Consider the following 12,544-nt stretch of genomic DNA (forward strand, 5'->3'; position numbering starts at 1 on the left):
AAAAGAAAAAAGAAAAAAGAAAAAAGAAAAAAGAAAAAAGAAAAAAGAAAAAAGAAAAAAGAAAAAAAAAAAAAAGAAAGAAAGGAAGGAAGAAAGAAAGGGTAGAGACAGGGTAGAGAATGGGGACGCAGGGTGGTTTCGAGGTGCACTTGCTGTGAGGATGGTGCCACCGCAGCCATAGCAAAGCAGCTGTTCCCAAACGGCATCCCCAGCTCAGGCAGCTGCGAGATGGAGCCCGGCGAGCAAAGCGGTGCTCATCGCTCGGGTGAACGCAGCAGCCCCAAATCCGCCCTCCGCAGCGCCTGGATGTGTCGCACCCCACCATTATCTGCCCTTATGTCGCCTGTTTCACATAGTGGAAGGAGAAGAGGTTGACCGAGGGACAGCAGCGAGGAGCTGGGTCAGGCACAATTCGTGAACTTTTGTACTCTAGTGTGCTGCTGTCGGCAAAGTAAAAATAATGAAAGTTGGTGATGTGTTTGCAAATGATTTGGGATGACCTCTCGCCCTGCCCTTCACCATAAACGCTACGCGGGAGAACCTGGGAGGGTGCGCGCTGCGGCTCTCGCGGGATGATGTTGCGCATAGAGCAGCAGAATGGCACCAAGGTAAACGTGGCAGCCCCCCGCTCCCCGGACCCGCTCACCCCAGCTCTACCCTCGCCTTTTTCACCCATCGCTGTCTCTGCTGTCGCCTATTTCACTTCTGTTTCGATTTATTTTCTCTTTTTTTTTTGTTTTCTTTTTTCTTTTTTTTTCCCTCAAGTGGGAAAATTCTAACTAGATAAAATGCCTTCAGATTCGTACACAAATAGGTGTACGCTTTATTTCCTGTAAGGTTTTAACTAGTAACATTCTGAATAGAGATTTTTTACTGGGAATGTCCGTTTTCTGTAGCAAGGTCGAAAACAGCGAGCACTAAAGCCGTCAGCAGGTCTTGTGAGGATGTGTTAGCTGAAATTCGTCACCATCAGTTGGTGCAGAGTCGTAAAGCTTCATTTCGTCAATAATAACAGCCGTGAATCCTTCCCGTATTCCCACCTTCCTGCAAAGCCGTGTTTGTGAGCTCGGTCCCCACCGAGTAGTTGGCATTCCTCAGAAGACAGTAAGGAGTAAGGATTGCAGGGAGCTGCTGTAGGGTAGGTGAAAACAGAACGTTATTACGTTGTCTATATATACCCTGTAGAACCGAATTTGTGTGATATTCATATAGTCACAGATTCGATTCTAGGGGAATATATGGTCGATGCAAAAACTTCACCTTTCTGCAGACGGCCAGGGGTTTGGGCACAGATGGAACCAAAAGACGTGTGCGTGTTGAACACGGAGAAATCCCCAAAGTTTTGCCGCCTTTCTCCCATTTAAGCAGATTTTAGAACGTCTCTGAGAATTCCCCTGGTCGTTCAGCCCTACCTCCCGCTGGCAGACTGTGGATTTAAACGAGTAATCTCAGGAGATCTAAAAAATATTGCCGGGGAAAAAAAAAAAAAAAAAAAAGAAAAGAAAAAAAAAAAGGAAAGAAAAAGAGAAAAAAAGAAGTCTGCCAATCAGTGAGCGAATCTTTAACAAAAGCCCCATAAATTAGCCCGATGTGCTGGGCGCTGCCAGAATTTCCCTGTCGTGTGTCCAAATCTCACCCAAATATTTACGACAGCGGTGAAAGCAGCGCTCGACTCACTGGGACGTATTTCCTTGCGCTCCAGGAAGGATGTTGATGAGCGAGGATTGAATTTCTCTCTTTAAACCCGTGATGTTTGTAACCCAATTAGAAGCCGTCTCAGTGCAATTGGCTGAACTTTGGTGGCCGAAAGTGGACAGTTTCTCGTTATCTGGATGCTTTCGTACGCACACGCACAGATTTTGTATGTGAGTGTGTGAGCGAGCGTGTGTGCCCACGTGTGCACACGTATGTGTTGAGGTCGAAAAGTGAATGAGAAGTTACTGATTGCCTAATTTTATTCAGCAGAACGAAATTCTGGTAACTTTTGGATGACCTCTGCGAGACAAAGACAGGACAGGTCTATTGTACATCATATTGCCCTCTTCTTTGATGTCTTTTCTTTTCCTCGCCTCCTTATCTGTTCCCTCCCTTCAAGTCCCGCTCCGACTCCTCGCTCCGCATCTCTCTCGAGGTTTTATTCGTACCGGAGCCCGGCGGCCATCCCGCCCGGCGGATGGGGCGGGGGGACGAGCGGGGGGGAGGTGAGGGCTCTGCTCAGACAAAGGCTGCCCGCACCTGGGGGCAGGGAGGCGGCCGCACGCGGGGAATGGCCCCAAAACTCCGGGATCGGCCCCGGAGGGCGAACCCGGGCGCGGAGGGGTCACTCAGCTCCGCGTATATTATTTAGTTAAATTCGTGGAAATTCTGAGGCGCACACAAATCCGGTGATCGGCTCCCCGCCTCCCCATTGGCCGGGCCGGTCACATGCACGCCTAACTTTATTCAGTTGACAGCAAGTAGGAGGGCTCTATGGAAGGAGAAAAAAAGACAACACGAGAAAAATTAGTATTTTCTACCTTCCGAAATTAATGGCCATGAGTTCGTATATGGTGAACTCTAAGTATGTGGATCCCAAATTTCCTCCTTGCGAGGAATATTTGCAGAGCAGCTACCTAGGCGAACAGGGGGCCGAGTATTACGGGGCCTCGCAGGGCTCCGATTTCCAGCACCAGGGGCTCTACCCACGGTCAAACTACAGCGAGCAGCCCTTTGGCTGCGCCGGTGCCCAGGGCTCCGCCGTGCAGCCGCGGGGTCACGGACAGGAGCAGTCCGCCCCTCCGAGCCACTTCCCCGGCCAAGCCGAGCATTGTCCTCCGCCTCCAATGTCCAACTCCCGAGCCTGCGGCCAGCAGCCAGCCCTCAAAGCCCCCCACGGGTCAGCAGTTAAGCAGCCAGCAGTAGTTTATCCCTGGATGAAGAAAGTCCATGTTAACTCGGGTAAGGATCCTCTTCTTACTTTGCTCTTCTACCCCGCTCCCGCGTGTATCCTCAGGGATGCTCGCTCGAGCCCTGGCGAGGCTTTAAGGCGAGGCGGCCAATTACACTCGTCATAAATTTTTATTGCCGAGGAAATAGGCCGTCGGCGTGCGGGGCTCTTCCGCGCAGGAGCCGCGGTAGCAGCCGGCCCCGCGGAACGGCCGCGCCGGGCACCGCCGGAGCGCCGCTGGGGCCGCGTGGGAAGGCGAGGCGGAAAGTCCCCCTTCGGTCTGTAAAGTTCTCCGTGTTTCTTTCCCAGTGAACCCCAATTACAGCGGAGGGGAACCTAAGCGCTCCCGAACAGCTTACACCAGGCAGCAAGTCCTAGAACTGGAAAAAGAATTTCATTTTAACAGGTACCTGACCCGGCGCCGCCGTATCGAGATAGCGCACACTTTGTGTCTCTCTGAGCGCCAGATCAAGATCTGGTTTCAGAACAGAAGAATGAAGTGGAAAAAAGACCACAAACTGCCCAACACTAAGGGCAGGTCTTCCTCCTCCGGTTCTAACCCCCACTTACAGACTGTTCCCAAGGACCATCAGACTGACTTGACAACTTTATAGAAGAGGTGACATTTTCCATTTCATCCTTCGATTCTGACCAGTACTGTACATAAGTGACACTATCCAAGCAGAACCTGCGTGTAGCAGCCAAGGAGTCGAGAAACTGCCATCTTTCCATAAGGTACTGTGGTACAAAGGAGACTAAATGACGCTACTTCGGACTTTTATTTTATTTGCCTCTCGCTAGCACAGAAAGAAAGAAAGAAAAAAAAAAAAAAGCATCATACAGGCAGTAGGAATTGGGAAAATATTAAACGAGACCTTCTGTCCATAAAAAGTAATAAATCATTGAAAATGAAACTGTCCCGTGTTTCAGTTTTGGATTTGAAAGTGAAGGTTCGATGCTTTATTCTGGGACTTTTGCTTTTAATTGTCTTTTTATCCCAGGCAGCGAGTGCGATGCTTTGGGGGCAAGTTGAGGACAGGACATTTATGGCATAGTCCTTTTTTGAACACAAAGACTCGCGATTGTGAACTTTTTTTGTGCTGCTTTACCTTTCTTGGTGTGATGAAAATTACTCTCTCATTTCCATAATTTTCAGAAGCTGTGCATAGGAATTAAGTGAAAACGGGTTATTTTGTGTCCTGACGGTGTTAGCGTATTTATTTATTTGTAACGTAGAAGAGTGAAGATAAAAAAAAAGAAAAAAAGAAAAAAAGAAAAAAAGTCAAACCAAAAAATGGGAAAAAGGGCTGAAATGCAGCATCTCTACTTCCCAGTCTCACGAGCCCACGTATGATGTTTACTTGTCTTGAACGTACACAACTTTCTGGTCCCATCTTATGCATTTCTTCCTTTGTGGAGAAGCGTCCCTGCTCCTTACCGTGTGCCACCGGGACTAACGGGCTCGAAATCTCTTCCCAAAGTCTGCCCTGCTCGGCGCTGTACTTTTAACCAGCAATACGTCATTTAAAAGGCAAAAATAAACCACAAAGAAAACCCCGGAGTGAAAAATCAATGTGATTTCTGGGATGGATCAGAGCTCAAAGCTACATGCCTTATTTCTGGCTGGGTTTAGATTTATTTTCTGCCAACAGAGGGACGGGCTGTATGGGTTGCTGGTTCGGTTTTGTGCTTTGTTTATTGAGATTTTTTTTTTTTTTTTTAATTTTGGTCTATGTTACGTTTGTTGGGTAGGTTTGGTTCGGGTTCTTTTCACATGGGCTGTGATTGTTCTTAAGCAACCCTTGACACATGGCTGAAACTGTTGGAAATCTCAGCAAGTTATAGAGGGAAGGAGGGGAGGTTTGCACGGGAGCAGAGCTGCTCTTAAACCACGTATTTGCCTATGGCTGCAGCTCGTATCGTGCCAAAGTTGCAGTGAGCTGAGCCTGCGTTTTGAGTCCCAACCCAGCCAAACCTGCCCCTTTACACCCTGCTCGTGCGATCTAAGCTCAGCCCTTATCTCCCTTCCCCGAGGGCAGCCTGGGAGAGGGACCATCGCATGGAGATTTTAACTAGATGATCGCATTATTAAAGGGAGAAGGGAAAAGAAGGAAAGCCGGAGCAAGTGCTGAAGCTGCACTTCTGTAAAGGGAGGTTGAAACATCGGTGTAAGTTAAAGTGCTCGTGTCTGGGCTGAGTGCTTCCCACCGAGGACTCGCTGCTTCCCCAGCTCACTCGGGAAAACACTGCAAAAACGGGCATGAATAAATTCGAAAATAAAGGGCGAGCTTTTCAAAACGAGGGCATTCGGCGGGATTAACTATGGGCAGCGGTTAATTTCTGCCCTTTTCTCATCCCTAGTAGTCCGCACAGTGTCTTGTAAGACTTGCTCTTTTGTTTTAGAGCCCGGAGAAAACTCTTTGTTCCTCCTCGGGGTTAGCCCAGTTCTCAGACTTGCACATGGCAATACTTGAATATCTCCACGTCGTGATATTAAAGATGGATATTCCCGCATTATTCGCATCATTGTTTCTACGACAAAAAGCGCGGAGTTCATACATAGTAAAGACGTCTTTTTTTCTGACGCCTTCACGTTGAGAAGCTGAAAAGGTATTTTACTGAAGTTCGGCTAAATTGCAGGAACAGGTTCACCCAGAGGACAAATTTTCTATTCGATTAGTTGTATTTCAGCCGGGAAGAGTGACCTCTAAACCCTTAACCTTTTGGACCCAAACTGCTCTTCCCTTTCTCTGCCATGGAGAGCAGATCGCAGCGGCGCTTGGGGAGGGAATTCCTCAGGCAAGTTTTCAAGTTTTGTTCCATCCAATTCCTGCGTTTCGTCTCCGGAGCTGACCGAAGCCCTCCCTTCTCTCTTCATGCGAACCTAGGATAAAGGGGGAGGAAAAAAGAAGAAGAAGAAGAAGAAAAGAAAGCAAGAAATAAACAACCCTCTCTCTGGCTGCTCCCCTTGAAAATACCCCTCCCGGCCCCCCGCTGCCCTCGCTCAAAGTCTGTGACAAGTTGGCTCGGAGCGGGGAGACCGCGGTACTCGGGGGGGAGATACCAAGTTTGGCCTCTGTGGTGCCAAGCCGGAAAATAATGTCCTGGGATAAGCAGACCTCGCTTTGTGCTCCTTATCGTGAGAGATCGCTCCCCAAGTTAAAGGGCCAAATTCTGCTCCCAGCTTTCCTTCCCCCGCCCACTACAGTCAAACAAGGATGTAGCTGCGAGCAGAATTTGGCTCACTGCCTTTTGAAATGTTAATATCTCCAGGACGAGTGTTGGCTTCAGCAGGCGCGGCTCCCATAGCCCTCTGCACGTCCCTTTGAGCGAGGCCGGGGCACCGCAAGTTTACAGAGTTGTCATTGCTCTGTATTGCCCCGGGAATATGGGAGCTGGGGGCAGAAAGCACCAACGCAAATAAATGGATTCCAGCTGCCAATGCTCCGAAGGGTCAGGAATGCGGGCAATAACGACCAGGAGCACCCACTGGCCATTATTTCCCGTGGAGAAGGAACCCGAGATTTATTTTTTATGATTTTTAACCTTCTTCCAGGGTCGTTTTATGCGGGAGAGGGAACCCCTTATTTTCATCATGGATGAAACATGGTGTACCGAAGCCTTTGTTAAATGCTCGCGTTGCCCAGCAATACTCTGGTCTCTGTTAAAGTGTGATGTTTTACAGACTTTACAAATGTTTTGCTGCCGTTGATTAAAGCGTTATTTATACTAATTGTCGCCTGTAATTTTGATGTAAGCCCTCCATATACATTTTAAATAATAAAAGGTGTAGAGAAATAGATTCTGTTTTGTACCTTGTACCAGCAGTCCCTACGAGGCGGGTCCGTGCAAAGAGCCTGTCCCTCCCTTCATTACCATGCTAAGAGATGAGTGACTCCACATTGCATCCGTCCAAATGTCCCTTTGAACAGGTTTGCCGATGGCCCCGCCATCGTGGTGTGACTCCAGGCCAAGCTGGAGCCTGTATTTACATTGAGGCTGCAGTTAAAAGCGCCTGCCACCCATTTGCTGCTGCTTTGCATTTAACAAGCCCTCCTAGAACGACTGCCGGGTATGCGCGTGTGTGGTGGGAGCGGGAGCCCCACCTGAATCCACCTCTGTCCCCACACAGACGTGTGGCTCCGGGAAGCGCGACGTCAAGGTGAAAATACAGCGCAACGCCAAGCTGAAAATACAGCGCAGTGAGCGGCTTTCAGTTTCACTCGTTGGCCTGACACGAGCGAAAGATCACACAGAAACACAGGCTCGGAGAGTTTAGACTGCCCCGTGCACCCAGGGCAGACACCATTATATCCCAATCCCGCATAAGCACCTCAGCCAACGCCGCATCCCCTGGGCTGGTGCCAGGAGGGCTGCCAGGGAGGACTCGGCCCCTCGGAGCGCGGTCAGGGCACGGGGCCAAAGAGCCGCATCCCGAGTAGAGGGGCGAGAAGCACTGTGCGGCCCGCGTGCGCCCTCGGGGCAGCGGGAGCCGCGCATCCACAGCCCCGCGTTAAGCGCCGAGACCCATTCAGCGATTATACTTTCTCTCTGCTGTTTAATGGCTCCTCCTGTTACCCCGATACATCAATACGGCTCTGCGTGCTGTATGGCCGCTAGTCGTTAAGGTAAGAATGGAGAGGCGAGGCACAGTCCGTAGCACACTCCGCGCACTGTACAGTACAGTAAATAGGGACCTCTCCACGCGGAGCCGCACCGCTGCCAACGGCCATGTTGGTCGGCCCTTTCCCCTGATTTCTTCCTTCCCCCCCACCCCCTTCTTCTTCTTCTTTTTTTTTTTTTTTTTTTCCCTCTTTTTTTTCTTTTGCAAGCCCAGAGACCAAAATAATCGTGCTAGGAACAGTCATAACAGGCAGAATTTCAAAGTGCGAGGAAGATGATAAGAATAGATTTCTACAAGTCCTGACCACGTGATTCTCGAAATAATTAATTCAGCACGTCCCTTAAGAAACACGGAGTCGTCATTAATCTGCCAAGCAAAGGACTCTATCAGACTTGAAAACTGAAGAGATCCCAAGAATATAATATACAAAGGGCGCAGCCCCTCTCTCCGCACACCTAGCTCCGTGCAAGCTGCCGAAAAAAAAAACAGCCGCCCGGTACGTAAAGGTTTTTTGCTTTTATTCCTTCTTATTTCAGCCTTAATGAACTTAGCTGTCAAACCCGTGACAAATAGGGCACGCCGCTTCCTGCTCGCAGCCCGGCCGCGGCCGGCAGCCGGAGCGGGTGACCTTTGGTTCCCAGGGAGCGGGGACGCGGGGCGCGGAGCGGCGGAGGAGAGGCTGCCGGTGGGCGCGGAGAGGTGCGGAGAGGCGCTGGGCGGAACAACGCGGCTGTCAGGGCATCTGCTTCCCGCTGCCGGCGCCGCCGAGAGGCCCTCAACTTCTTTTCAAGAGGGGTCGTAAATCGTGCCGCGCCTCGTGTGACGGCGGGGGTACCGCGGGCGCGCAGGGCCGCCCCGCTCCGCCCGCAGCGCCGCTGCTGCCCGGCCGCGCTCCGTGCCGGCCCCGCGGGGAGGGAACCGCGCACCCTGCCCCGCAGCGCCTCTCGTCCCCGATCGATAGGGGAAAATTGGAGGAGGGGGGGGATGTTGTGCTGATAGGAAGGCACCCTCCGCGAACTCCGTGAAATACGGACCGCGAGGCTGAGGCTTCTCTCTTAAATCCCGGAGTCAGCTGGAAACGCTTTCTGCAAACAGGATATTCTTTATTGTCCTTGCTGGAGTAATTTCTAAAAAAAGCCGAGATTGCAGCTTTTTATTACTTCCGTTTCGGTGGCAGGACAGAGACAAAGTTTCCTATGTTATGAATTATACATTCAAACAATAACACATTAATTCAATTATTCAAAGATGACAAATGTTTATGTGCTTTGGTAGTGACTAAGGAACAGATTCGCTACTTCACCGCGAGTCCCACGTTTTTATCAATGAAGTTTTATATTATCCCGTTGGCCCGGGAAGGAAACCCAACTCCTCCAAGAGGCGCAGTAAAATGGACCCGAACATAAATCGCGGCCCCTTCGTAAGAGCGTTTATTCCCGCATATAGCCCGGGCTATTTTATCAGTTTGACAATTGCCGGAGTTGTTGTTATAAATCATCATAAGTAATTCCTGAAAGGGTGCGAGGCTGCTGGGGGGCGGGCGGAGACTGTAAATCTTTCTGTTTTATTGCTCTATGAACATATGCTCCGATTGAAGAACTCTTAGATCCTTTACTGGAGACAAATTCGCGCAAAGCCGGAGTCCCACCGGCGCGAAGGATTTACATTTCCTTAGGAGCTTTGCGGTCCCCCTGCGATGCCTTCGTTCTGGTGGCGGTGCCGAGGTGCATCCACCTCCCCGCCTGCCTCCGTGTGTAGTTTCAACGGCCCCTTTCGGAGCCTCCGAGCGGCCGCCCCACGGCTGCAGGACTTCCTCGGGGGCGCCGGACCTAGGGCCCCCGCAGCCCCGCACCGAACCCCGCAGTCTTTCGGCCCCGCACACACAGCGCGGGGTGCGGGGCTGCGGGGGCACACGAGCCGGTCTCCACGACGTGCACAGACGCCGAAATAGATGGCAGACGGAAAGGATATAAAGAACCATTACCTCTTACTCGGGGCGAGATTTAAGTGCGTCGTTTCGAAGAAATATAGGATTATAAATCCGAAGCCGTACACAATAATTTACACAGAACTTACGCTTCCATCACCGGACTCCAATCTTTTTATAACTGGTTTGCAAAGTCAGGAAAAGCAATGTAATTTAGATAAATGTTACAATGCACTTACGGTCGGTATCGTAGGGCAATACGTTACTGTCACATCCCCGTGCTTTGGATGGTAATGAAATCATAGCAGATGTTAGATTAGGGCTGGTGTATTTATAGCTACAGATACGTTAGAAAATCAAAGAGAGAACCCAATAAATGTGTGTGTGTGGTTTTTTTTTTTTTTTTTTCGCCGAGCTGAAATTGCTGGCGAGGTCTGTAGGCACACATGACGGATACATATCGGGTTCGCTCTGCTCTCAGCTTGTGCAGGGAGCGGGGAGGCAGGCTTAAGGCACAATGTCATGAGTTCTTGCTGTTTTTGTTTTTTTCCCCAAAGCTTCTGTAGCCTCCAGCCAGGGCCAGTCCCTGCCGCCCGCCTGCTCCCAGGACGGATAAGGAGAAAACAAAAATCCGCGCTCTCCATTCCGCCCGGCGCACGGCCGCCGGAGCAGCGCGGGTCTCGGCCGGTCCCAAACCTCTCCTCTCCCTCCGCCGACAATTTCTGCACCCTAGGAACATCCCGCGGAATTCGCCTTTTTCCCGGCGCTCGGGCGGGCGCGTAAGTGCGGAGCGGTGCGGAGAGGCGCGGAGCCCCGGGCCGGGAGCGGGGCGCGGGGGGGGCCCGGCTGGGAGCTGCTGTGCCTCGGCCCGGAGAGCTGCTCCAGGCATCACGTGGCAAACACGGCTGTATTGGAAGGCAGTGCCCATATTTCTGGTTATAAAGGGTTTCTCCTGCTCGTCCCCAAAATTCATCAATGGCCTCACGATTTAAAAACAAAACAAAACGAGAGGCGGCCAATTGCTGCCTTTGATTCCAGGAGGCTGATGGCTGAAGGGCCGTGTGTTGATTTTTTTTTTTTTTTAACCCCACCAAATTCCGATTTCCACTCGCTCTCTTTTATTGGTAGCTGAGCCCGTGCTTGTTCTCATTCTATCGGGAATTCTGGTGTGGAAATGTCTGTAAAACCGCAGGATCAGGTTTAGGACAGTGCTGTCTGCAGACAAAGGGGGAAGGATGTATTCTAAGAACTGCGAGAGAGCAGATCCTGAAAAGTGAGGAGCCCAGGTTATGATAAATTGGCACACAGGTAAGGAACTGCATGGTAAAACGGGACCTTTACCCACAGGGACTGCATTATCACCTTTATTCGGAGATCGCCCGGAATTTGTTTGTAATCTGCCCATAATGCGTGGAGTAACATCCATCTCCTTGGAGGCTTTAAGCTCTATCTTTTATTATGCCGCTTAAATAAAAGGCGAACTCCTTCCCAAGAGCTGAGAGAAAAGCTTCATCCTTCCCCTATCTCCATTTTTCGGTGGTTTCAGGGAGGGAATTGCAAATAACAAAGAAAAGGGGGAGAGACAACTTTGCTGGATGCTCCCGTTGCAAAGTAAGATGGAGCACCAGGATACTCATTGCCGTGGCAGGGGAGGGGGGGGCGTGCTGATTCGTAACGTGCGATCTCAAACAGGCTCGTCTGTTAATGCAGCCCCTCCGTTGGGTTTCTGAAATCTTCCTGCCAGGTGCGTTCTCATGCCTTTCTCCCCCACATTTCTGTCTCTCAGTGGCTGCAACCCCCCTTTCCTCCCAGTTGTTTCAGTCTTGCTATTACCTGGCCGCCCGCGCCCCCGGCTTCTGCCGCTGCAGCTCGCGGTGACATTTATCCTCTGGGAAGCCGTCCCGGTGCTTTCGGGCGGTGGGAGCAGCAGGACGGTGCCTGCCTGGGAGTGCCCGAGGGCTGCGGCCGCTCAGAAGCGCTGGGAACGGCCTCAGCTCCCAGCAGCCCGGCTGCCTTCCCCCACCCGGAGCCGGTTTCCCCCGGCCCCGACCCGTGGCCTGAGCGGAGCTCCCAGGCTGTGTTTGAGGGTACTCTGCGCAGAGCCCCGCATCGTATTGGGGTAGGGCTGCGTACGGACAGTGAGGAGAGGAAAGGGAAGAAAGAAGTTGTTTTTTGTTGGCTTTTGTGTGCGTGTGCGTGTGTGTGTGTATATGTGTGCGTGCGTGTGTGTGTGTGTCTTTCTGCTGCGCGTTCCTCTGCTCGATGAGAAGTTAAAGGCAGCGAACATTTTTCTTAGCTGTATGCCTCCGAGCTGCTGGCCTGCCAAGTTAGTCAGCTGAATCCAATTACTGCGAGCAGCATTTCATTTGGCTCGATGGAAGCACTCACTTACAACTTCACCTAAAATTTCAATAATACCGATATTGGGCCCACGCCTGAATAATCGTAAAGATTTCCCCTTCGGAGCTCCGGCAACTCTGCAGCGGCTGCGGGAGAGCAGCACCCGGTTCCCTCTGCTCTGCAGAGCGCTGGGGCTCTGCAGGGTGCGGGGTTGGCGGCCCCTGGCCGAGGAACGCGCATCCAGAGTGGCTTCTGAGGCTGCTTTGGAAAAGGAAGAGAAGTCGATAATTAATTAGTCACAAAATGAAAACTTACCGTGCTCATCACCAGCGGGCTCGCTGTGCGCTCTCTGCGCAGCCCCACTTACGCGCTCCTCGCGCAGGCCGCGAAGTGCTATTTCTAATGAACTCTGCTTAAAAAAATAAAGCACTTAAAGTTGACGTACGCCCACGTGCATATATTATATAAGACGTTCCCGGGACAGGCCCGGGCCAAGAACCTGAGAGAGCACCGTGTGTAATCGTGAAGCTCCACTTCCCCAACTCCGGTTTGCCAGCATAAATTAAGGTGATTCGAAGGGGTAACGCCGCATCCTACCGGGTTTGGGCTGGGATTGGGGAGACGCGGAGGAAAGTTGTAGGGTCTGTTGTGTTGTGAGCTATTGGAGGCGCTTCCGTTGGTTGTTCATTAAGGGGTGAGTTATTGCTATCCGAGCCAAAGGTCATTT

At 51.2% G+C, this 12,544-nt stretch overlaps 1 protein-coding gene across 1 annotated transcript; it reads left to right on the plus strand.

The window, feature by feature from the left end:
- The first annotated feature begins 1,124 nt into the window (after nt 1-1,124).
- Nucleotides 1,125-3,769, plus strand: HOXD4 (homeobox D4). The gene is made up of 2 exons (XM_052675766.1): nt 1,125-2,937; nt 3,236-3,769. The coding sequence occupies exons 1-2, from the start codon at nt 2,529-2,531 to the stop codon at nt 3,538-3,540; spliced, it is 714 nt and encodes a 237-aa protein (XP_052531726.1). The 5' UTR covers nt 1,125-2,528; the 3' UTR covers nt 3,541-3,769.
- Nucleotides 3,770-12,544: the final 8,775 nt, after the last annotated feature.

The sequence above is a fragment of the Tympanuchus pallidicinctus genome, unplaced genomic scaffold (genome assembly GCF_026119805.1).
Source record: "Tympanuchus pallidicinctus isolate F22 unplaced genomic scaffold, pur_lepc_1.0 scaffold15, whole genome shotgun sequence".
Lineage (NCBI taxonomy): Eukaryota > Metazoa > Chordata > Aves > Galliformes > Phasianidae > Tympanuchus > Tympanuchus pallidicinctus.